Consider the following 25,626-nt stretch of genomic DNA (forward strand, 5'->3'; position numbering starts at 1 on the left):
GACAACTACAAATACCCAGGTGTCTGGTTAGACTGTAAACTCTCTTTCCAGACTCACATCAAACATCTCCAATCCAAAGTTACATCTAGAATTGGCTTCCTATTTTGCAACAAAGCCTCCTTCACTCATGCTGCCAAACATACCCTTATAAAACTGACCATCCTACCGATCCTCGACTTCAGTGACGTCATTTACAAAATAGCCTCCAATACCCTACTCAACAAACTGGATGCAGTCTATCACAGTGCCATCCGTTTTGTCACCAAAGCCCCATATACTACCCACCACTGCGACCTGTACACTCTCTTTGGCTGGCCCTCGCTTCATACTCGTTGCCAAACCCACTGGCTCCAGGTCATGTACAAGACCCTGCTAGGTAAAGTCCCCCCTTATCTCACCTCGCTGGTCACCATAGCAGCACCCACCTGTAGCACGCACTCCAGCAGGTGTACAGTGAAAAGAAGTATTTGATACACTGCCGATTTTGCAGGATTTCCTACTTACAAAGCATGTAGAGGTCTGTAATTTTTATCATAGGTACACTTCATGATGTGGATTACACATTTTTGTACACACAAAAATCCAGAAAATCCCATTGTATGATTTTTAAGTTATTAATTTGCATTTTATTGCATGACATAATTATTTGATACATCATAAAAGCAGAACTTAATATTTGGTACAGAACCCTTTGTTTGCAATTACAGAGATCATACGTTTCCTGTAGTTCTTGACCAGGTTTGCACACACTGCATCAGGGATTTTGGCCCTCTCCTCCATACAGACCTTCTCCAGATTCTTCAGGTTTCAGGGCATGACGCTGGGCAATACGGACTTTCAGCTCCCTCCAAAGATGTTCTATTGGGTTCAGGTCTCGAGACTGGCTAGGCCACTCCAGGACCTTGAGATGCTTCTTACAGAGCCACTCCTTAGTTGCCCTGGCTGTGTGTTTCGGGTCGTTGTCATGCTGGAAGACCCAGCCACGACCCATCTTCAATGCTCTTACTGAATGAAGGAGATTATTGGCCAAGATCTCGTGATACATGGCCCCATTCATCCTCCCCTCAATATGGTGCAGTCGTCCTGTCCCCTTTGCAGAAAAGCATCCCCAAAGAATGATGTTTCCACCTCCATGCTTCACGGTTGGGATGGTGTTCTTGGGGTTGTACGCATCCTTCTTCTTCCTCCAAACACGGCGAGTGGAGTTTAGACCAAAAAGCTATATTGTTGTCTCATCAGACCACATGACCTTCTCCCATTCCTCCTCTGGATCATCCAGATGGTCATTGGCAAACTTCAGACGGGCCTGGACATGCGCTGGCTTGAGCAGGGGGACCTTGCGTGTGCTGCAGGATTTTTATCCATGACGGCGTAGTGTGTTACTAATGGTGTTCTTTGAGACTGTGGTCCCAGCTCTCTTCAGGTCATTGACCAGGTCCTGCCGTGTAGTTCTGGGCTGATCCCTCACCTTCCTCATGATCATTGATGCCCCACGAGGTGAGATCTTGCATGGAGCCCCAGACCAGGGTGATTGACCGTCATCTTGAACTTCTTCCATTTTCTAATAATTGCGCCAACAGTTGTTGCCTTCTCACCAAGCTGCTTGCCTATTGTCCTGTAGCCCATCTCAGTCTTGTGCAGGTCTACAATTTTATCCCTGATGTCCTTACACAGCTCTCTGGTCTTGGCCATTGTGGAGAGGTTGGAGTCTGTTTGATTGAGGGTGTGGACAGGTGTCTTTTATACAGGTAACGAGTTCAAACAGGTGCAGTTAATACAGGTGAGTGGAGTGGAGAACAGGAGGGCTTCTTAGAGAAAAACTAACAGGTCTGTGAGAGCCGGAATTTTTACTAGTTGGTAGGTGATCAAATACTTATGTCATGCAATAAAATGCAAATTAATTACTTAAAAATCATACAATGTGATTTTCTGGATTTTTGTTTTAGATTCAGTCTCTCACAGTTGAAGTGTACCTATGATAAAAATGACAGACCTCTACATGCTTTGTAAGTAGGAAAACCTGAAAAATCAGCAGTGTATCAAATACTTTTTCTCCCCACTGTATCTCTCTGGTCACGTCCAAAACCAATTCTTACTTTGGCCGCCTCTCCTTCCAGTTCTCTGCTGCCAATGACTGGAACGAACTGCAAAAATCTCTGAAACTGGAAACACTTATCGCCCTCACTTATCCCCCTCACTAGCTTTAAGCATCAGCTGTCAGAGCAGCTCACAGATTACTGCACCTGTACATAGCCCATCTATAATTTAGCCCTAACAACTGCCTCTCCCCCTACTGTATTTATTTATTTTGCTCCTTTGTACCCCCATTATTTCTATCTCTACTTTGCACATTCTTCCACTGCAAATCTACCATTCCAGTGTTTATTTTTTAACATTTTTTTTACTTGCTATATTGTATTTACTTCGCCACCATAGCCTTTTATTGCCTTTACCTCCCTTATCTCTCACCTCATTTGCTCACATTGTATATAGACTTATTTTTCTACTGTATGTTTGTTTTACTCCATGTGTAACTCTGTGTTGTTGTACCTGTCAAACTACTTTGCTTTATCTTGGCCAGGTCGCAATTGTAAATGAGAACTTGTTCTCAACTTGCCTACCTGGTTAAATAAAGGTGAAATAAATAAACAAAGGCATTGAATACTGATTGACTCAAGACATTTCGGCTTTACATGTACATTTTTTTTACAAAGTAACTAGCTATCAGAAGTGTTCCAGAAAGAATGGCTGCCATTTTACGGGATCCTAACCAGTTGTGCTATTTTGTGTGTTTTTTTCGCATTGTTTGTAACATATTTTGTACATAATGTTTCTGCCACCGTCTCTTATGACCGAAAAGAGCTTCTAGATATCAGAACAGTGATTACTCACCTCGAACAGGGCAACAAAAAAAACTTTAAGGAGTCAGATGTGAAGGATTTACTCCAGATACCCGGCCCAAATCCTCGTCATTCGCATGAAGAGAAGACGCCGATACAGGGGACACATTGGTCGGGTGCCTTGTGAGAATTCGTCAGCGGGTGGCTAACCGGCTTCTACCGTCCGTCCTATTGGCCAACGTGCAATCATTGGAGAATACACTGGATGAGCTCCGTTCAAGACTATCCTACCAATGGGACATTAACTGTAATATCTTATGTTTCACCGAGTCGTGGCTGAACAATGACATGGATAACATACAGTTGGCTGGTTTTTCCGTGCATCAGCAAGACAGAACAGCTGCCTCCGGTAAGACGAGGGGTTGCAGTCTGTGTCTATTTGTCAATTACAGGGGGTGCGCAAAATCAAATATTACACAAGTCTATAGGTTTTGCTCGCCTGAGGTAAAGTATCTCATGATGAGCTGTAGACCACACTATTTACAAAAAAAGAGTTTTCATCTATATTTTCCACAGCTGTCTATGTACCGCCACAAATCGATGCTGGCACTAAGACCACATTCAACGGGCTGTATAAAGCCATAAGCAACAAGAAAATGCTCATCCAGAGGCAGCGCTCCTAGTGGCCAGTGACTTTCATGCATCCGTTTTACCTAATTTCTACCAGCATGTTACATGTGCAACCAGAGGAGAAAAAAAACTCTAGACCTCCTTTACTCCACACACAGAGACGCATACAAAGCTCTTCCTCGCCCTAGATTTGGCAAATCTGACCACAATTCTATCCTCCTGATTCATGCTTACAAGCAAAATCTAAAACAGGAAGTACCAGTGACTCGCTCAATACTGAAGGTTGTCTGACGAAGCAGATGCTAAGCTAAAGTACTGTTTTACTAGCACAGACTGGAATATATTCCGGAACTCATCCGATGACATTGAGGAGTACACCACATCAGTCACTGGCTTCATCAATAAGTGCATCAATGACGTTGTCCCCACAGTGACCGTACGTACCACAACCACAAGCCATGGATTACAGGCAACATCCGCACTGAACTAAAGGGTAGAGCTGCCGCATTCAAGGAGCGGGGCTCTAACCCGGAAGCTTATAAGAAATCCCGCTACGCCCTCAGATCATCAAACATGCAAAGCATCAAATTAGGACTAAGATTAATTCCTACTACACTGGCTCCGACACTCGTCGAATAAGGCAGGGTTTGCAAACTATTACGGACTACAAAGGGAAACCCAGCCGCGAGCTGCCCAGTGACACAAGCCTACCAGACGAGCTAAATTACTTCTATGCACGCTTGAAGGCAAGCAACACTGAAGCATGCATGAGAGCACAAGCTGTTCTGGATGACTGTGTGATTACGCTCGCCGTAGCCAATGTAAGACCTTTAAACAGGTCAGCATTCACAAGGCCGCAGGGCCACACGGATTACCAGAACGTGTACTCGAAGCATGCGCTGACCAACTGGCAAGTGTCTTCACTGACATTTTCAACCTGTCCCTGGCTGAGTCTATAATACCTACATGTTTCAAGCAGACCACCATAGTCCCTGTGCCCAAGAACACCAAGAACCTGCCTAAATGACTATCGACCCGTAGCACTCACGTCTGTAGCCATGAAGTGCTTTGAAAGGCTGATCATGGCTCACATCAACACCATCATCCCAGAAACCCTAGACGGACTCCAATTTGCATACTACCCCAACAGGTCAACAGATTATGCAATCTCTATTGCACTCAACACTGCCTTTTCCCACCTGGACAAAAGGAAGACCTACGCTAAGGACCCTGGGACGAAACACCTTCCTCTGCAACTGGATCCTGAACTTCCTGACGGGCCGCCCCCAGTTGGTAAGGGTAGGCAACAACACATCTGCCACGCTGATCCTCAACACGGGGGCCCCTCAGGGGTGAATGCTCAGTCCTCTCCTGTACTCCCTGTTCACCCATGACTGTGTGGCCAAGCACGACTCCAACACCATAATTTAGTTTGCAGACGACACTACAGTGGTAGGCCTGATCACCGACAACATTGAGACAGTCTATAGAGAGGAGGTCAAAGACCTCGAAGTGTGGTGCTAGGACAACAACCTCTCCCTCAAAGTGATCAAGACAAAGGAGATGATCGTGGATTACAGGAAAAGGAGGGCCGAGCACACCCCCATTCTCATCGACGGGGCTGTAGTGGAGCAGGTTGAGAGCTTCAAGTTCCTTGGTGTCCAAATCACCAACAAACTATCATGGTCCAAACACACCAAGACAGTAGTGAAGAGGGCATGACAATGTCTATTCCACCTCAGGAGTCTGAAAAGATTTGGCATGGGTCCTTAGATCTTCAAAGTTCTAGAGCTGCACCATCGAGAGTGTCCTGACAGGTTGCATCACTGCCTGGTATGGTAACTGCTCGGCCTCCGACCGAAAGGTGTGTACTGCCCTGGATATCACTTGGGCCAAGCTTCCTGCCATCCAGTACCTCTATATCAGGCGTTGTCAGAGGAAGGCCCTAAAAATTGCCAAAAACTCCAGCCACCCTAGTCATAGACTGTTCTCTCTGCTACCGCACAGCAAGCAGTACCGGAGCGCCAAGTCAAGGTCCAAAAGGCTTCTTAACATTTTCTACCCCCAAGCCATAATACTGTTCAACAGCTAATAAAATGGCTACCTGGACTATTTGCAATGACCCCCCTCCTTTTTTTTAACGCTGCTGCTACTTGCTGTTAATGACCTATTTATGCATAGTCACTTTACCCCTACCTACATTTACTTATTACCATCCAATAATTTGTACCCCTGCACATTGACTCGGTAATGTCCCCTCATTATTGTTATTTTATTGTTGCTCTTTTTTTTTAAACTTTAGTTTATTCAGTAAATCTTTCTTCATTCTTATTTTTCTTAATTGCATTGTTGGTTAAGGGCTTGTAAGTAAGCATTTCAGCGCATGTTACAAATAAAAGTCGATTTGATTTGAAATGGAAAAATTGATTATAAAACTACAGATTATTTACATTGTCACCAATGCACAATGAAATCTGAACACATACAGAAATATGGTCAAATATATTTAATAAAAATACAATTTATTTCATAAAATTGTTTTCTGCAAATCTAAAGTTTTATAAGTATGATAAGTATAATATCACATCTTTAAAGATGAAACAGGTTATCACTGTATTTTGACATGCGTTTGAAATGATTACATTTTTTGTACACTATACATCGTCTGTCATTTTTATGTATGTATTACATATGTCACCTTGGTAGAGCCACAGGCATCATATATTTACTGTAAAAGTTTTCTCTGTCGTCTTTTTTTCTAACTGCCTGTGTCTGGGGTTGACTATGACTGCTGTGTGAAACACAGAGGCTGTAGTCAAAGCCGATGTGATAGAGATCATACTTCATACAGCCAGCAGATGGAGAGATCAGAGGAGAGAAAATGAGAGGAGGGGAGCATGTGGGCTCCAGAGTGGCGCAGCGGTCTAAGGCACTGCTTGAGGCATCACTACAGACATCCTGGTTCAAATCCAGGCTGTATCACAACCGGCCGTGATTGGGAGTCCCATAGGGCGGAGCACAATTGGCACAGCATTGGGTTTGGCCGGTGTAGGCCGTCATTGTAAATAAGAATTGGTTTTTAACTGACTTGCCTAGTTAAATAAAGGTTAAATAAATAAAACATGTGTCCAGGAGTTTTAAAGGTTAGAGGTTAGAGTGAGGCAGAGTAAAGCTGACCTGTTACAGCAGCCTGTTAGGTCATTTGTTTCCATATGCCATCTCCCGGCCACAGGAAAGTATGTATGTGATGTTACTTATTGATAGCCAGATAAACTTGCAGGCAATGTGTGTGAGGTTTGCACAAGTATAATTGCAACCCATAGTCAGTATCCCTGATCATTCAAGGTTGTTTAGATGTAAGACTTCACACACCAACATAAATGTAGATACGGAATAATAACGCTGTTAGAAACAGAGAGAGATACAGTTTTAGCTGTAGGGAGAGCTTTGTATAATTGAGACACAGGAGAGATGCCTTATAATGATGTGAAGAATGAGTCATGTACATGAACCTATCCTTTGTGTGTGCAGACACGTGCACAGATACAGCCGTCCTATGAAGAAGTGTCCTTTTGATTGGTGGTGGGTTTTTATTTCAAACAAATAACTTTCTAACATTTTTAGTCTCTTTTCTCTATTGCAACATTAAATGCAACGAATTGCCCATCAAAGTAGGACATTAATCATGAAATTTGAAAAAACGCCAGTAAGCGCACAAGCTACTTATCAGCGCTGGACAGTGAGTTTGAAATTAATACTGTCAGTAGTAGGTTACTTATAGTAAGTTGCTTGGAGTTGCTTATATGTGTCTTACTGTCAGGGACAGGGAACGGAGAAACTGCAGGTCCTGTTTGTCAGTAGCAGAACAAATTCGGATCAATTAAAGACTAGTTAGCTTATTTTGACAGCATTGTCTAGCTAACGAGCTGATTCATCTATTCTAGCCTACATTCCAGCCAGGTCACACCAAATCCCACTGCAGTATTAGACGTTTATCCAGATCCCTAGGACATCGAGAGATGCCATCCAGTAGGGGCAACGCAAGTGCCTATTAACATCTAGTAGGCTTGTGGCTTGCTAGGGTGACCATTCCCATTAAACCATGAGCTTTGGCTCCGAGGATCGCAGGATCAATCCCAGTGCTTGGCACTTGTTTTGAGTTTTTATTATTTCTGTTTAAACCCTATCCCAAACCTTAACCCTTACCTTAACCAGTGGGAATGAATACCCAATTGTTAAGTTTAACCCTTACCTTCTTTCTCTTCACCCATAGAATACTGAAGTGAAACCGTGCTGATCAACTGATATAGCCCACATATTAGTGGTTCTAGCAAAGATACCTTTAACCAACTCCCTTTCATATGTGGTTCTAGCTTGCTTAGACTGCAATGTGTGATGAGTGAGCGTGTTGTTGTAGAAAATAAAGTCTTATGTTAAAAAACGTTTTGGCTACAGGAGCAGTAGAAATGTATGATTGGAATTAAGGTTTTCTTTGGGGGGGGGGGGGGGGGTTGCCCACCCCAGATCTCTCCACCTCTTCACAGGGCAGACCTGTCCCGCCTCTCCCCCAAAACACCCTCTTCCCCTCTGTCACTGCTGTGTCTTAACAGCCTGCAGGCCGTCGCTCTAACCACTAGGCTACCTGCCACCCCGAGCAGTGTCTTGTCGAGATCGTGGCCTCTCTGATATCCGTTTGTGTGTGTCTGTGGAGGTGAAATGCACGCCTTTATTGGCGTTGGGGCGGAACTGGTACATATACATACACACACACCCATTAAACTGACACTCTATCAGAGAAACATGTACGCCACACAAGAGACCCACAGATCTGTGATAATACCAATACCATACTTTGTGTGTGTGTGCGCCAAGGTTATTATAGGCAACGAAAACTGAAACAAACTAATCATGAAAAAACGATTTAGTAAACTGAAATAAAATTAACAAACCGGTTTGAAAAACTAAAACTATTATCTCTGACTCCAAAACTAACTAACATTATAAAGTCTTCAAGCTTTTGGGGGGTTTTCAAGCTACTGAATCTGGCGGTTAAATGCGGCCAGGAGATTGTAATGTTTAAAATAGGCCTAGCTTGTGCATCGCAATTACTAGCTAAGGGAAAAAAATTACCAGGTAGCTAACTTGATTCTTATTACATGTACCACTAAAGTTAAAAAGCATTGGATTGGTGTAAACATGGTCGAGAGAGAGAGTTTCCTTCCACCATATTCTTCGCACCACTCTCTGCGCGATTCCTTTTAAATCCAATCACATTGGGCCAATTGCAACCCTCGATGGCCACCAGATTATCGGCACCTGATCTCTCGTTTAACCATCAATACATGCTAAAATCACCCACACAGCTGATCTCAATTAGAACCATTATTGGCCACCGATTTACCTCTCCCAAAAGCGGATGTCGATTTTTCAAGACTATTTCGCCCTCTGGTGAGGATTATCATTGGAACAATTTAATCTTGCTATTTTATCAAAATATGGATGATTTATCTATTTCACAATCACTCTGTACAACTGAAATAGAGTATTTAATTTCCTTGTTTACCACAGCAAATCTAATTTGGCAATGTAGCCTACCCTAGACATTTTATGATTGAATGGAAAAGTAATGTTGGTGTATTCCTACAAAATTTTGGTTTCCAATTTATGTAATCCATTAATGATTTTATTTGTCTAAATATAATGTGGCCATTTTTATCGATAGGGGGAAATTAAATATTCATGAACTGTAGACCACACATTTTGAAATTGAAAACTAATCATGATTGTTGTATTTTATGAAGTAATCTTGTATTTCTATTTGGAAGTCGTTATCTTAATCAAAGAAACAGATGCAAAGTGCTTCATTTTATGTTTATTGAAATTGTCTTTCACACGTTACTGCAATCCATAACTTTCATTTACAATGTAATTCATTTTAAGTTGGTCTTCAATAACTTTTTTTTCACAGAAGAGTAGCCTCGATGTAGGCATAAGTAAATGTCTGCAATTAAAAGTGTTAACCAAATCATCGTAATTGACATCGTATTTCCGATGTTGTCCCTGATAGGACGTTACTTAATTTGGGCGGGAATAGTGAACGCAGACAATTACCATTTCCACTGTCTATTATCGAGCCAGCTTGACACCGTAACAACAACTTAATCTCGAAGAAAGACAGGCACTCTTATTTTAATTTTAACATTTGTGTAACTAGGCAAGTCAGTTAAGAAAAAAACGTATTTACAATAAACCCTAACCCCGACGACACTTGGCCAATAGTGTGCTGCCCTATGGAACTCCCAGTCATGGCCGTTTGTGATACAGCCTGGAACAGCTATCTATAGACATCCATATATGTTATATGTCATATCACGTCCAAAAGCAGAAGTTGCGTCACAAGCTCACTTCCCTTTCCCCTCTTAACGGGATGTTTTCAGTTTCCCCCGACTGAGGGGATACGGTCCAAACACTTAAAAGACACACCCTATCCCCTCAGCCCTCTAATTAAGTGGACACTTTTGATGATGTATCATTACGTCTCACGAGTATACACTTGCAGGGCAAGGGGCCAGGGAGGAAGGAATGATTTTTAAATGGACCACCCTGGGCCGGAAGTTCGTCACTCCTTCATCCCGCAATGATTGTGTTTTCAGCCACCGGTAGCTTGTGGGTGCTTTATATGCACTACAGTCAATTATATATATTATGTATATTTATAATTCTTAATATCTACTGTATGATAGCTAGCAAATGAATTAGCTAACTAACGGTAGCCTGCCCATCTTGATCTTCTCAAGAAGGGAAATGTTTTATTTCTACAATTTCCAAAATGTAACCAAACAAAAACATATTTACTTTTTACATAGTAGCAACATGTCTAACTTATTTGCATTCGTTTTAACTTATGTTGACTTCTCCATTGATGTTGAGTTTCAGGCCCCGGGGTGAACATGATTGTACACTCGCAAAGTCGACTAAAAATGAGGGCTGAGGGTCTTACGTTGCAAACTTCCCTTGCTTGGCTAATCATTTGGACCACCCTCCAAGATGGCGAAGGGGATTCCCCCAAGGGCATAGGGCGAGGGTACGTGGACATGGGTGTGTCTTTTAAGTGTTTGGACCACAGTCAGGGTGCAACACAAATGGCTGCAATTGTTTGTTAGCATTTTGGCATATTTTCCTAGATTTAGAACATAAAACAAGATTTATAAAGGAAATATCATCCCGTATGTCTACCACAGCAAGTAATTCAATAGTTTAAGCATATATTGAACACATTTTTTCAGAATATTTACAAATAATCGATCTTAATGGGGTTAGCAATCAATGCCACAGACATTGTTAGAATTAACACTGCATATGAGGATGTAGTGAGATACTTTTCTCATCAATCATCTTGAAAAAACATATACTTAAAAGCTGGAGATCAACCAATCATCCATCTTTAACACAATGGAAAGGTTAAACTCTTTATCTAAATATTGAAAGTGCATGGGGGATGGAGAGAAACAAAATGGTGCAGTTTGAGGCCATGTGGCAGAGAGTGATGTGTATGCTGGAGAGGGGAGAAGCAGTTGAGTCTGGGCAGGGGGGATGTTTTGTATTGTTTCAAAAATTCTTATAAATTAAATCTTGAATAAGCTGAATTCCAACTGGTAATTGGGACAGACACGAATGCCATTCTGGACATGCAGGACAAAACTAATAAGACCAACTACAATCCACAGGCAACCAAGTCTCTCCAACATATACTCTCTGATTACAACCTCATTGACACCTGGCAAGCTCATAACACTAAAGCAAAATAGTTCCCTTTCTATTCAAACAGGCTACTCTTCTATTTTCTTTAATCAGGAAACCAGAAATTCAACATCACTACATGACCAAAAGTATGTGGACAGGACACCTGTTCGTCAAACATAATAAAATAATGGGCATTAATATGGAGTTGGTCCCCCCTTTGCTGCTATAACAACCTCCACTCTTCTGGGAAGGCTTTCCACTAGATACTAGATGTTGGAACATTCATCTGAAGGGATTTAGGGATTTTATCCCTCGCAAAATGCTTAATAATCCGAAAATATAAATAAAATGACAAAGCATAGTTGAGACAACTGTAAAATGAATGTAATTGTACAATGGAATCTACTAGTATTTAAGACCCTGCAGTCTGCACAATGCTCCATTATAATCTGAGGCATTCTACAAACCACACATCTTACACACAACTAGTTAACAGCTGAACTTTTACTTGCCACACACACAAACACACTTGCACACTAATTGTTACAATAAGAAGCATTCCAGTCACCAACCTCCATCCCTTCACATTCTTGTCAGTCAGCAGGATGCTGTGATGATGTCCAGAATCTCCTGAATCCAAGATGGCCGACACTGTTTGTTTGTGTCATGTTGCAATCCCATTTCCTGCTGCTCGCTAGTGTAAACCGTCCACCACCCGGGCATGGAAAAACAGCACGGCCGGCACCCCAGTGAGTGAGGTTTAGGCTTGGACTTGTCTGTAGCGTTTGCTGTTTCCTACGTTGTTGGAATTCAACAGCGAGCTGTTTTACTAGGCCCCATGTGGCACCACCGTTCCCCTCCCTCCCTCCAATCCCGGCCCTCTGCTCCCCTCTGTCTCACTCTTTCCTAACATGGATATGTAGCATTCATCATAGAGCAGTAAGTACACCACACTGAAGGAACCAGGGTAAGGCAGTGGGATCAGGTTGCTGCTAAAATCCTCGCAATGTTATTCTTGAGATGCGGGTAGTCAAATATAATTATTGTTGTTTATCTCTAGAATGAAATGTAGTGCCCACATTTGTCACGATTCTGAATGGACTCCATCCAGAACTTAGAAAATGTAATTGTAAATAGCTTGAATTCTACATCTAATTAATGTAATCTACAGTATTATCAGTAATCACACACTTAGGAATTACATGGGCTGGTTGTGTAATTGAAAGTAACGCTGCATAGTAACCAAGAACCTAAGAATAACCACAATATTGAAAACAGATAATAATTGTATTGTTCATATTGTCCTTGGTTAGCTAAATGTCATGTACATGCATAAATAGGTTTCAAGCATTACACTCCATCCATGTTCTCACAATGACATTTCATTTTCCACCATAAAATATGTGGGCATGATCAGGATCAGGGACAGGATTTTCACAGGGTTTATTTCACAGCTGACAATGAATGATACAAATACAATGCATCAAACAAAATAATAAAATACATCTCAAGGATAATGTTATCAAGATGAGGTGCATGCAAAATGGGAATCTTTTTCATCTTTTTTTTTTACTTCCTCTTTTCCTTAGTGAAGCCAGATCACAAAGCGCCAATTCTGCAGTCCTCTTCATCAGCCCGTTTGATGGCCGTCATGCTCGCCAGTTTCAAGGAGGCCATGTGTTTACAAAATTACATTTGTGACAAAATAACTTTTTTCATAGAGTAAGCCGATTCTGTAGAGGGTGGGGTTAGGAGTGTGTGGGGTAAGGGAGGGGAGTAGGTGTGTGTCTGTGTGTGTTCGTGTCCTGTGGTGTTGTTTAAGGTCTGCTGTCTTTTAATCCCATTGTATCTCCTGTGCTGCCAGGCTGCTCTGCTATATACAACTATGTTACTATACAACTTTATTTCACTGTGTGTGAATGGCATTCCAATACAAAGAGCAGTCAAGTCTTTTTTTCATAAGGATATCAGTAATCACACACTATTATCCTCTGTAGTTGGATTCAAATGTTCAAAATATTTATTTTGTTTTTTTGGACTAAAACATGTTTTTGTTTATTTTTTTTCTCTATTCTATGGTCTTATCCTAATATTGTCTTTGTCTTCAATGGTGAGGAATTCCCCTTCTCTTAATACTTTAGGGAATTTTCAAACGTCGGGAAGTTTGGCTGTAATGCCCCAAGATTTGTTCTCCCTGAAAGAAATCATAGAGTAACAATATATTAACTACAGAGCAACCTGGTTTTATGGGTCTGCATTTACTCTTCACTTTAGCTCTACATAGATATATCAATCAATGTGTGCTTTGCAGCGTTCCTTTTTCAATTTAAAAAAGTTATAGCCATATTCATGCATTAAAAAGCAATTTTCAGAAATTTTTGACGACTTGGTTTAGGTGCAAATCCATGGGGCATTACTTTAAAACTGTAAACACCATAAAATAGGAAATTAAAATAAGAGTAAAAATGTGGAACGCTTGTTTTGAATTGGTCAATCAATCATTGAATGCTTTTTCATTTGTTGATGTGAGTAAAAAATAAAACAGTATCTAAGGAACAACACAAAAATGGCAAGTGTAATGAAAAATAAAAAACTCATTTAAAGCAAAGTATTTTTATTCACACAAATTTAATAAGATATATAACAACCGTTTGGTCCATAAATATTTAAGGGGAAATAGTTTCTATACACCATCTTTATCAAGAAACAGGGAAACATGGACAATCTTGATAGAACACTTACTGTACTGAACTATTAACACGAAAATCAATTTATAAGATTCTTGGATTAACCAACTATATCTGAAAGAGTGCACAAACGCTTTCTATGACATCGCTGCCCCCTTTTAACAGGATACACCATAAAAAGATCTTCAGAAATAAGATGTAAAACAGTACAAAACTAGTGAGGCGTCACAAGTATGTGAATCAGTTAACAAACAACACATATAATCCTGAAGTTCACAAACTTTCTTCCAAGTTATATCATAAGGCACATAGTAGAACTGAGTTAGGCATCTACTTCATCAAGTAGATTGAGAATAACGCTTTGTTCTACAATAGAACAAATAGTGACAATTACAATAAAATGTTTTAACCCAGCAGCAAGAACTCCTTCTCTTTCTTTCTCTTAATCCGCACTATGTAGTCCTGCTTTGCTATCAACCACAACCCCAACGCCAACGACCTTAAACAGCTGGCCCAGAAGACAACAAAATACTAATTTAAAATGTTAGAACCCTGCAGAAGGACTGCTTCTCTTTCTTTCTCTTAATTCATTGAGAGGAAACATGTTTTTGGTCTGTTCAGTGGCAAGTGATCGTAAAGAAAGTATAAATATGGCCTAACGTGAACATGGAGGATGATTTATTTGTCCCACTGGCTGCATGTCTTCTATCTCTAGTTTTCTGAGGTCATTGTAAAGTTTCTGTCAGCTCTACGCCTCTAATCTGCCACATTGTCATCCCTCACTTTTTAACCTCCTCCCCTTTCCCTTTTTTTATCAACCCTTCTTTACCCTGAGCAAAATGATGGGCAGTATTTTATTTAACAGTAATTCTATGGGCACGTTGAATCCAGATAAACTATTTTAAAAAATCAATTTGTGTGTTGGTATGTAAAATTAGGCCAGCAGATTAGAAAAAGTGCACTGTCATGGAAACAATCCTTTCAAACAGTGCCGATTCAACTGTGTCCCAATCCAGAATTTCATTCACTGATTTCTATTGTGGAATTCTTTCTAACATCAATGTTACTGCATTACATCTTTGACAGTTACCACTGTACAGATATATAGATTTGTTCTGTTGTTATTGATTTTTTTCACAGTTGAGGTGTGTCAAGACAAAATGCATGTTGAGGTCACAGCAGCCACCTGGCATTTGAGTTGTAATTGTCCGGATTCTTGTAATGTATACAGTGCAATTTAGAGATTAGAATTACTAATCCATAAAATAATCCAATGTTTTTTTAGGTCCAGGATAACTCTGAATTATATTTTACAACGTATTCTGCGAATGTATTTTGATTTTGAAAAAACAAAATATCTAAATATGTCTTAAATAGGATAGTGGTAACATACACATTTCTAGAGCAAAATATTAATGATTTTAAATTAATTGATCAGTAAATAATACATTAATTATCAGGGATGGATAAATTTAGACTTAATCAAATTACCAAATGAAATAAAATAAAGTAAAAATAATATACTTTTCCCATTTTAAATAGTTCCATTTGGGCTCTGTCCAAGATTGTTGAACCCTGTTCATAATTGTTCAATGCCGTCCAGATTCAAAATGTCCTCTACACAATACCAATCACTAAATACGTTGACTACAAACAGCTGCCAAGCGGTTGCAAATGCTACACATCAACATAATTTCCTCCTGTTTAAATGTTGCTGTAGTTGTTCTTGTTGATCTTGTTGCTTTTTTGTTGGGTACAGTACAGTACTTCCTGTATCCACAGAACTGTCTCTGTTTTCTTTAAAGGTGTTTAAAAAAATGTAAATGCAAATTATGGAAAAACACATAAATGAGTTAAGAGCTTAGAGTTGTAGAGCTTGCTAGAAAAGGTTTGTCAAGGTAGTCTGTGAGGGGCTCCCCGAATCATGGCTGTCCAAACTAGATGTGACGGAGGTCACTACAGTGATAGAGGGATTGGTCAGGTCTGTTAGTGTGGCCGCACTGGAGGGGGGCGTCAGAGCGCCGCTGTCGGACGAGGGCGGCGGGAGTGACGTGCCGTCGGCCTTGTCATTACCATTCTCCTGTCGCAAAACGTTCCTTCTGAATTTGGCTCTTGCGTTTTGGAACCATACCTGCAAATCCAATCCAATGGCTTTTACTTTATGTTTATGTCTAATTTATTAACTTATTTTCTTTGTCTCCTTTCTTTCTAATAAAATGCAATAGTTATGACATCACAGTGTTGTCCACTACCTGACTCTCCCCGTAGAGTAGAAAGAGTAAAGAACAATACCTACAAACTGTTTTTGACGCCATTATTTTGGGCTCAGGGAGTAGAAACCAAATGAGAAATGACCAGCTGAAAGAGTATTTTTATTTTGTAAAAGATCCTTACAGACTTGTGCACTCTCTCTTAAATTACTCTTCCCACCACTGACCCAGGGAGATTGGGAGTGATACGTGGATGAATTATATGTCTAGAAACCCTAAACACTACAAATACCATACATCTCCTTCATACAGTACATCAAGGAACCTGGTGCCTAACAACATTGCATACAACATCGGTAGAAAACCAATGAAAATAATTGTATAAAAAAAACATGATTTCAATGGACTTGAATGGAACTGATGGTCAAATGTGAGAACAGACAATGGACTGGGGGATATAGAGTGATGATGTCATACTAGGTCATAAGTCAGAAATGAGGGCGATGGCTACTGCTTACCTGTAGAACTCTTTTGGTGAGGCCTGTCTTCTGGGCAAGCTGTTTGAGGTCCTTGGCGTCGGGGTTGTGGTTGATAGCAAAGTAGGACTTCATGGTGCGGAGCTGGTGGTGCTTGAAGGAGGTGCGCATGCGCTTGGTCTTCTGGGAGGGAGGGTAGGCTTGGTCACGGTCCAAGTGGTCTCCATCGTTCTCATTACAACCTGACCAAAAGGAGGAGAAGGAGGGGGTGCAAAGTTAGAACAGATATACTGTGGTAAAGTGTGCATTGCAGTATAATTCTTCAAACAAAAAGTGGGGTGCTGTTGGTCCTCGTACATATAATCCAGAGTTGTCAACATAGACAGCACTCCCAAAATCAAGGTTGTTAGTTATAGAAAGACACAGCACATCCGATCAGGGTTAGGATTAGGTTATGATGATTCCATTGAAGAGGAATTAAAGGCATAAAATGGCCATCATTTTCAGTTAAGATTGAATTAAATCAAACATAAGTTATTCAAAATGTAACGGACACAAGCCCCTTAGAAAGTATGTAAAGCAGATCCATATCTACAGTAGGAGTTGATCAGTCCTCCATTTGGTCAAGCTAGCATTCTACTCCTCTGTGCTTAAAGAAAGCAATAATGTATTGTCATTAAAATGTATTCTCTACTTCCAATATGCACCATACTAATATTCTGTCCTGTCTATTGAAATATATTTAAAATCATTGATTGTCATGCCATGATCAAAAGACAATTATTTTCAACACATCCAGCAGACATGCATATTCCTATAACAGACTTTACTCATTCTACTATAGGCCTATTAGCTAAAGTGGTCATCTCTAAATCTCTGACTAATAAAAGAGAGCAAAGGCTGTAGTAGGCTGTTAATATATTCAAGACACCTATCTTGATATTTCCGCCCCCTGCAAATGCAAAACACAGTTCAAATGACAGACTTTAGTGCTGGTGTCACAGACCTAAACTAGACGTTTAGTTGATACAGAACTAAACATGAACACAGAAAACCCTAGGATTAAATATCTCTGGGATACAGAATCTATGTATTTTTCAAATGAATCTTGGCCATAGTCCAAGACTACTACTCATATTTCATCAGAAATGTGTAACTTAAAACACTTATTTTCAGATGTCAAATATGCATCTTAATTCATGTTAGACAAGCATCTTAAAAGCACTGCAATAAAATAACAGCTATATCTTTAAATCTTGGGTATCCCATTTTCCTCAGCTATGATTGCCTGCTGAGTGCCTTTATTTCTACAACTACCCACCAGGGGTCGCTAACAAAACATGCTGAGTCGGTATTCCAACTGCAAGGTCGACATGGGACTGACCGCATGGAATAATTATCTAAAGACGTAGGCTATATGCATATAGAGTCGATGGAACCTAAACATTAAACCGGATATAGACAATATCAACATTTTTGCTCGAAACTGACTGTGAAAGACAGGCAATTTGTGATTATACCTAATGGAATGTTTTTTGAGTGCTATGGACAAAAGCAGGATTTAATTCAGAGCTAAATTCAATCATATGTCTTTGCAGTGCAACCAAAAGTGTTTTAAATATGGAAAGAGCACAACATCTACAGCTGAACATAAATACAAAACAAATGAAGGGGGCATATGGGCATGTTTCTAAAATGAAATAGTCTTGAGAAAAGAACCATTACCACCACCCTTGTCGTTATTAAAGCAAAATACTGTAGTCCAATAAACATAACATATTATGCTTGGGATAGACCATAATAGAGGACATAACAAAAGCATCGTATTAAAACAATTCAAATATTTTTTTTTATATAACGTTAGATTCTGGAGAGGATGTAATGTTATTGCTTGTTTGTTTAGTTTTTTTGTATTCCGCTCCATCTCACTCACTCTGTTTCTGAGAACTGTGCTGACCTTCCGAGTATGATTCAGTGGTTGGAAGCCAGGGATTCCTACATCACCTTCAATTAACGCAGAACAATTATTTAACACGCAGATTACCCTTATTCCTCTCCATGCATGGAGAACAGAACAAATTTGGCACACAGTGACAAACTTTCTCAGCCGGACACTAATTGTAAAAAGCGACTACAAAAGAGACGCCGCGGGGTTGGTTAGATTATAACATTCACGTTTTCAATGCCAGTTTTTAATTGTAAAATTACCTGTAATGTATAACGAGGAGGCAATTTCCCCACATTTTCAATAGTTGAGCCCATATTTATTTTACCCCCTGCACGTGCTTAGGTCACTGGTTCAAGTTCATGTGTGTACCCATTTTACAAATTCGATTACCGAATGAGAGCCATAATTAGGCTATAAAAGTCAAACTAATGGTTAACTGGGGGTACATTTTTGATCATTTTGACAGCATGCAATTTAGCCTAAAGAGGAGAAATGCAAATACGCTACTTCGTGAACAGAGCACACATTCAAAGTAGGCATCTTCCAAGGTGTGGAATGGCTAATTGTTCTCTTCGTGTCCCCCCCTTTTTAGGTTAAAATTGCTTTTGGTGTAGGAATACGGAGATGAGGCCTATGCCCTTAAACACGGATCAAGCCAAATAATTAATGAAATCTCTATATTCGACATTATCTTTTCTACTCAGTTCACCAGCGCGCGGCATGGGTTGGTTAGTTAGCATGTAGCCTAACAGGTTATAGGCCTCAATCAAAACATCCCCACCGTATCGTTATTTTCAAACAGCGCAATAGCCTTCTGTGCGTACAACTCCCCAACCAGCAACTCCTCTCCGTCTCATCACCTGAGTTGTAGCTGGCGATGTCTATGCCCATGGCGGGGCTCTTCCTCTTGCGAGGCCTTCCCTTCTGAGCTGTCCCAGTGCCATTGAAGTAAGGCAACGCCAGACCTCCGCCTTTAGCCGCCAGCTCGGAGTAGTTGAGGCCGGGGTGTGGGTACTCTCCCTGGGCTATGGTCTCGAAGTGGACCCGGCAGTACACCAGGCTGTCCTTCATGCCGAAGTGGTCGCCGGTGGTCAGGGTCTTGTTGCACGTGGTGCACGTGAAGCAGCTCAGATGGTACACCGAGTCCCGTGCACGCATTACCATCTCCGATGCCGATATCCCGAGGTGGCAGCGCGCACACCTCTGCACTGAGAACCTTCTGAAACAAGGACGCAATTCTTTAAAAACACGCCCAGACATAACACTTCTAAAACACTCAAAACAGGATTGAAAAAGTGGAACACAAACACACACCGCGAGTGGCTACGTAAAATACAACTCCATGTTCTTACTGTGCTTTTATTCAGCAGTTTGCATGTAATGTCATAACCTCCATCCGCAGGCCTATAATAACATATCGCATTTGCAGCATGGCCAAGAGACGACAGATTGCCTCTGATATTTAGGCTGCTTGGCTATTAACAGCTATTTATATTTCCATGTAGTAGATTCATTATATGGGGCCTTCCTTGTATGACTTGTTGAATATGCCAAAGCTATAGCTGATCGAACCAATAGGCCGCCTTCTGTGCGAACATTTAACCTATAGCCTATTTCAAATGTTCTGTGGCCTGTGTTTGTGTTTATAGATCTATCGTTTCAGACATTAACAATAGTTTGTATGACAGGCCTAATGCCAAACACACAAGAGAGTGAGGGAGAGAGAGCGTGTGTTCAATCGTCGAATATTAAAATCAATCATTTCACTAGGCCTATAGAAAAACAACCAATCATAACCGTATGCTTTCTTACCTGTAGTAATCCTCCTTGCAGTAGATGCTGCCATCCTTGGCAAAACACGTGAGTTCTGACTCCAAATGTTGTTTACATTCACAGCATTTGAGGCACCGCAGGTGCCACTGTTTATCCACAGCGAGTAAGTAATATCTATCCGAGATTTTGCCTCCACAGCCAGCACACAACGCGGGCTTCTCCGGTCCCATCGAAGGCATGGTCTGGAAGAGGAGGGGAATATTAATACATGTGGAAATGCATGGCTCACATCCTGCGCATGTGGTGAGGACTATACTTCCCATGTGGGGTTTGGCTTGTGTGTGATAAAACTGACATATCTGAAAAATTACATATTAGCCTAATATGAGCAATGCACAATTTTCTTAAAAATAAATAAATAGTACAACGATCGTTAGACTTTCTTAAGTAGCCTATATATGACAGTTCGGTTTTAAAGCCAATCCCAAGAAATTCCTGCGGAGCTGAAAATGTGTCAACATGCAGGGCCGGTTGTGTTTAGGGAGTAACTGCATTCAATGTATCTAACAAATGGAGCCTGTATACATAAATGTATTACAATGACAAAGAATAATTAATTGCGCTTCATTGCACATTTAAAATAAGCTGTATCGACAGCCTGATGCGCTATGTCCTCCTACTTTCACACGTCTATAACTTTAGCATTACTGCCAAAAGAACAACAATTAATAATAATAACAATAAATTATTATGTAGAGATGCTAATAATGTCCAAACTATTATCTATGTAATAACTGTTTAATTAGGCCTATATATTATATAAATAAACAATAACAGCAATTTGTTATTTGCTCAAAATATAAATTGTGTAACAATTTGGCAAAATGTGAGTAATAATTGTCACTTTTACTTAATGCACTTTCACTTAGTTTAGTTGATAACTGAATGTATTTGTATTACATACGAACATTTCCACACACATACATGTTCTTTAAACATTTTTTTTTGTCCATATAGGAACCTGTAAACGCAATATTAAACCCAACATTTTCTTTCGAGTGATTGTTTCTTGCAGCTATCTTAGCCCAACTACAGCTTCATAAAGCATGTCCTTGCATTTAAACAGTTATGCCCATTTGGATGTAAGTGGTAATCTTCATGGATGTCAGAACAAGAAAAGAAAACATTGCATTTAGTACATTTTTCTTACCGATTCCCTTCCGTTGAGCTGCACGCCCTTGGTAAGGCGCGAGTCGGTTTTGGATCTCCTCTCCATCTCCTCCATGATGCCTTGGATGTGGTCACCGGAGATCCCGTGGAACAGCATGGCTCCCGCTCCTGAACGACGCAATGTGCAACTGCTCGCTTCTGCCTTGCAGCCCACAACTTCCATATACAGCTCTGCGTCCCGTTGGCTCAGAGCATCCGACTGGCTCTGCTGTTAGACTGTTAGACAGGCACACACACAAACACACACACACACACACACACAAACAAACAAACAAGAGACACACTCAGCTCAGCTCACCTCCCCTGCAAGTGGTGGATAGATGAGGGACCGGGAGAAATCAAGGCAGGAAGAAATTATTTCCTCTCCCCTGAATGTTTTGTAACAAAAAAAAATAAGTATAGTCCAGCTGATCCGGCGGTGGCCAGTTTATGCACTGATGATGATGGTGGTGATGGACGGTTAAAATTGCAGAAGTTTCGATTAGGTGTTTTTCTCTCGACAGTCCCGCGCCGATCTCACGTTATAGGGTTCCGTGCGCTTGAAGGTCAGATTGGGACTGCCTGAGTTGGAGAGCCGTGTCCTATTTGTGAAGAGAGCAAAAGCCTGCCCAGTTTGGATAATTTGGTAGGAGGAGTCGTTCCCTCTCTCTATGCCACTGATTTCTATTCACCAACAAAGAGCTGTCACTCTCCCCTCTAACCCGCGGTGCATGTTGGCTGCGAGAGCGTGGAGAGAGACACTTTGGTTATTGACATTTTCATTACTTTTCTTTTCTATGGGTTTTAGTTATCGGAAGACATTAGTGGAGTCTAAATCGCAGTGACACGATACGGTTTAGTGAAATTTGCATAATCTTTTGGTGTGATTGAATTAGAAGGATAAACCTTGGATATTGAATTGTAATTTGAACGAATTTTAATCTGTATAAACTGTAATATGGAGTTTCAGTAGCCTCACTTGCTGAATTTGATTCGATAACTTTATGTGAAACGTCTAGTGGAATAGCACGTCTTAAGTGAAACAGTCGTGTGAGGGTGATACCTTTCCTTGTCATGTATGTTTTGCCGCCGTGCATTTTTAAATGTGATACTCATTTACCTGTGAGCGTGCTGTGTATGCCTAATAACTAAGTAGGGCTATAACATGTTTATTATAAAAAAAAGAAGTTGAACATTTTGGATTGGATTTTGAAAATATTAGTTGTATTGGTAAAAGGTTAAATTTACCCGGATTCTGATTAATTAATACTATAGAATACATGTTGTGTGTATGTGTGTGTGTGTCATAGCCAACATATGTCCAGTTTAGCCTACAAAACACAAGTAGGCCTGCGAAATAATTTTAGACCTATATACGATAAATATTCCTCAAAGAGTGCATGGCAAATATATAGGCCCATTCTAAAACGGACAAATGCCAGGCCCTTTTCTCTTTTTCTGATAACCAACAAAAGACGTTAGGCCTATCCCAATTAAGAAGACATTAGCTTATATGAATTGTCGAGTTATATAGCTGCATGTGTTGAAGTGACAGTGGTAGGCTGCATTCTGTGTAAGTAACGTAGACCCTAATTACTGCTTTTAAAGCCAGATCAATGCTCTCTTAATTAAACAGTAACCTAAAATCAACGTAAACTAATTATCCGCCACTGACTCATTAGCATGTCCCTCGTCTCTCCAATTAAACATTCTGTACTCAAACTATGACTTTACACTGACAGACAGGCTTCTCTCTCCAATGTGTGACAACACACACCCATGATATTTGCTAAATCGGTTAGTTTCTTTGTAAATTTAAATTCTGCACCTTAATCCAAGATATTGAATTCCATAAAATATTTGTATTGTTTGTATAGCATGTGGTTGAAGAAGTAATTTCTATTATCTATAACGAATGTGTGTATCGTTTTGTGCCTAAATTCCCGGCCGAGGCCTGACAGACAATACAACACGTCTGGGAGATTTTAAGGTTTTGTGTCAGAGGACAAAAGATAACTCTCCTTACAGTCCGGACCATTAGACTTCCCAAAGCTCCATGAAGTTGCAGGTGCGCTTCCTCACGCCAACGCCAATCATTTTAAGACCTGTTACATTTCCATTTTGTCGCGGGGATCAGAAGTCGTGTGTTTAATTGGGCCCCCCTAGATAACACGGCGCGTAAATGTCTAAACTTTAAAGGAGGTGGATGTGCTATATAGCAGCAGCGGAGTTAATTCGCGCTCTGTCAGTTTCATTCCACTGAAGTTTTAAAAAAAAGGCACTCAGGATTAATTTCACTTGGACAAAGAAAACCTAAAAACGGGAAACGTGCAGTTCAGTGTGACATTTACTTGAAGTGTTTATTATGCGGTCCCAAGAGAGCATAGAACACGCAGAAGTGGCCCACCTAATTTAAAAACGCTTATACAAAATGTAGGCTATAGCTGTTGTTACTTATTTATTTGAGAAAATAAAATTAGCCATGTTATTATTATTATTATTTCATTGTGCCTCTTCAGAAGGAATAGGAAATGTTACATAGCCCCTAGATGCATGTGTCTCCCTGGCCTCCAGCAATGACATTTCATCCAAGTGAAAAAGGATTAAAATGCGTCAGTGCATCCACGAGCTCTCCCAGTGTTCATCTCTGAAATGGAAAACAACCCATTTCGTTTTTTAAACTTAGATCGATATTTAACGTTATCCCCTCTTAGTTTATAGCTAGGCCTATTTCACAAGTCTATAGGCCTATAGCAGGTTCTTCTTTAGACTATATAAATGCGTAATTGTCTCCTATATGATGTTTAAAAGAAATGCCCATTGATGATGCAATTTAGAGCCTAATGCCAATAATGATGAATCCGACACATATAATTATCCATTTACGAAAATAAGGTATTGGTCTTTAAACGAGTTGGCTTTTATATTTTTCGTTGAATTCATCTCTGCATTGTTTTAACCATGCCGGGGTTTTGTCTCGTGAAGAATAATAATCATCAAATTAAATATATGAGCCAACAAAAGTATTTACATTCCTGTCAGAATTCCTCCTTATTTTACTATTATTTGGTGGCTCCAGAAGACTATTTATGATGACATTTGAGAATTGGCAACACATTTAGGCTACTATGAATTCCTTTTTAGTCCGTTTTCCCTCTCTTGCCTTTTCACTATTTTGCTGCGGCTTTGCTGAGAATCATGCAGTTCACTGTACTGTGCAGCTTCTTCTCAATTTCAACCTTGATTTCTTTCAAACAAAATGTTTACCACGAACATACTGTATTCGGAACAATGACAGATAAGACAGCTAGCTATATTTTAACTATTCCACGGGCGGCTCAATGCTGACTTTTGTTTCCTTGTGAATGAAAGAAATATCGCCAATCCGTCAACATAGGCTTTCTCAAAGCTCAGTTATATGGCTCACTATATCCGTCATTATTAATGCAACGTCTCATAGCTTACACACACGCACAACTTTTGCACACGCACCTCGAAAAATAGCAACCATGTGCATATAATGTATAGCACATCGAATAATTGTGTGAAAATGTGTAATTCAGGTGAAAGTTGAGGTTACCTTCAGGCTGATAATGCGCTGTCCTGGTATAGAAACCAACCTTGTGTTGAGAAGGTTGCGGGCCTGTAGAAGAGAGGAAAGGAGAGGAGGAGGAGGAGAGGATAGCAGAGATTCTGCCGGTAGATGGGGGTTGTTCCTTGTTTCTCGTAGTCCTAGTGAGTGTCAATTAAAACAAACCTACCGCTTGGCGAGAAGATATTTATATATATATTCCTCTCCCTCCACCAAACCCTCTCAAACAAACGGTTAATGAGAGCTCACGAGCCAACGTTGAGACGCACGCACGAGCACGAACACACACACGCACACACACACATCCCGGGTTTGTCCAAAATATCAGTATGTCATTGCCCATATGAATAAAATCAGGTCGTGTTTGTTACACCCTGATAGCAGGGATCCATGTTAATAAATCCTTGAGCTCTGCAGTCAAACTGTCTTAACAATATCTGTCGAAGATGAAAACAGCAAGGTGCACTCCTAATAACCTTACAGTGCAGTGCATATAAATAATGTTATTCAATTGAGAT

The 25,626-nt window shown here is 40.4% G+C and overlaps 1 protein-coding gene across 3 annotated transcripts; it reads right to left on the minus strand.

Moving 5' to 3' along the window:
• Nucleotides 1-12,632: 12,632 nt before the first annotated feature.
• On the minus strand, nucleotides 12,633-25,253 carry LOC110521836 (LIM/homeobox protein Lhx9). Of its 3 annotated transcripts, XM_021599746.2 has the most exons (6): nucleotides 25,097-25,253; nucleotides 21,518-21,753; nucleotides 20,347-20,549; nucleotides 19,395-19,753; nucleotides 16,629-16,828; nucleotides 13,819-16,031 (listed from the first exon to the last, which is right to left on the minus strand). In XM_021599746.2, the coding sequence occupies exons 2-6, from the start codon at nucleotides 21,698-21,700 to the stop codon at nucleotides 15,780-15,782; spliced, it is 1,197 nt and encodes a 398-aa protein (XP_021455421.1). In that variant the 5' UTR covers nucleotides 21,701-21,753; nucleotides 25,097-25,253; the 3' UTR covers nucleotides 13,819-15,779. The 3 variants fall into 3 exon arrangements, with proteins under 3 accessions (XP_021455423.1, XP_021455421.1, XP_021455422.1); XM_021599748.2 differs by lacking the exons at nucleotides 13,819-16,031; nucleotides 25,097-25,253 and adding an exon at nucleotides 12,633-13,407 and having other exon boundaries at nucleotides 21,518-23,549; XM_021599747.2 differs by lacking the exon at nucleotides 25,097-25,253 and having other exon boundaries at nucleotides 19,395-19,750; nucleotides 21,518-23,633.
• Nucleotides 25,254-25,626: the final 373 nt, after the last annotated feature.

This window comes from Oncorhynchus mykiss, chromosome 30 (genome assembly GCF_013265735.2).
Source record: "Oncorhynchus mykiss isolate Arlee chromosome 30, USDA_OmykA_1.1, whole genome shotgun sequence".
Classification (NCBI taxonomy): domain Eukaryota; kingdom Metazoa; phylum Chordata; class Actinopteri; order Salmoniformes; family Salmonidae; genus Oncorhynchus; species Oncorhynchus mykiss.

Coding starts and splice junctions, on each gene's coding strand:
- LOC110521836 (XM_021599746.2), bottom strand. CDS start 21,700: ATGGAAGTTGTGGGCTGCAAGGCAGAAGCGAGCAGTTGCACATTGCGT. Junction 19,754..20,346: donor TGCAAGGAGGATTACTACAG/GTAAGAAAGCAT, acceptor TCCTTGTTTCAG/AAGGTTCTCAGTGCAGAGGT. Junction 16,032..16,628: donor TCACCAAAAGAGTTCTACAG/GTAAGCAGTAGC, acceptor TTGGATTTGCAG/GTATGGTTCCAAAACGCAAG.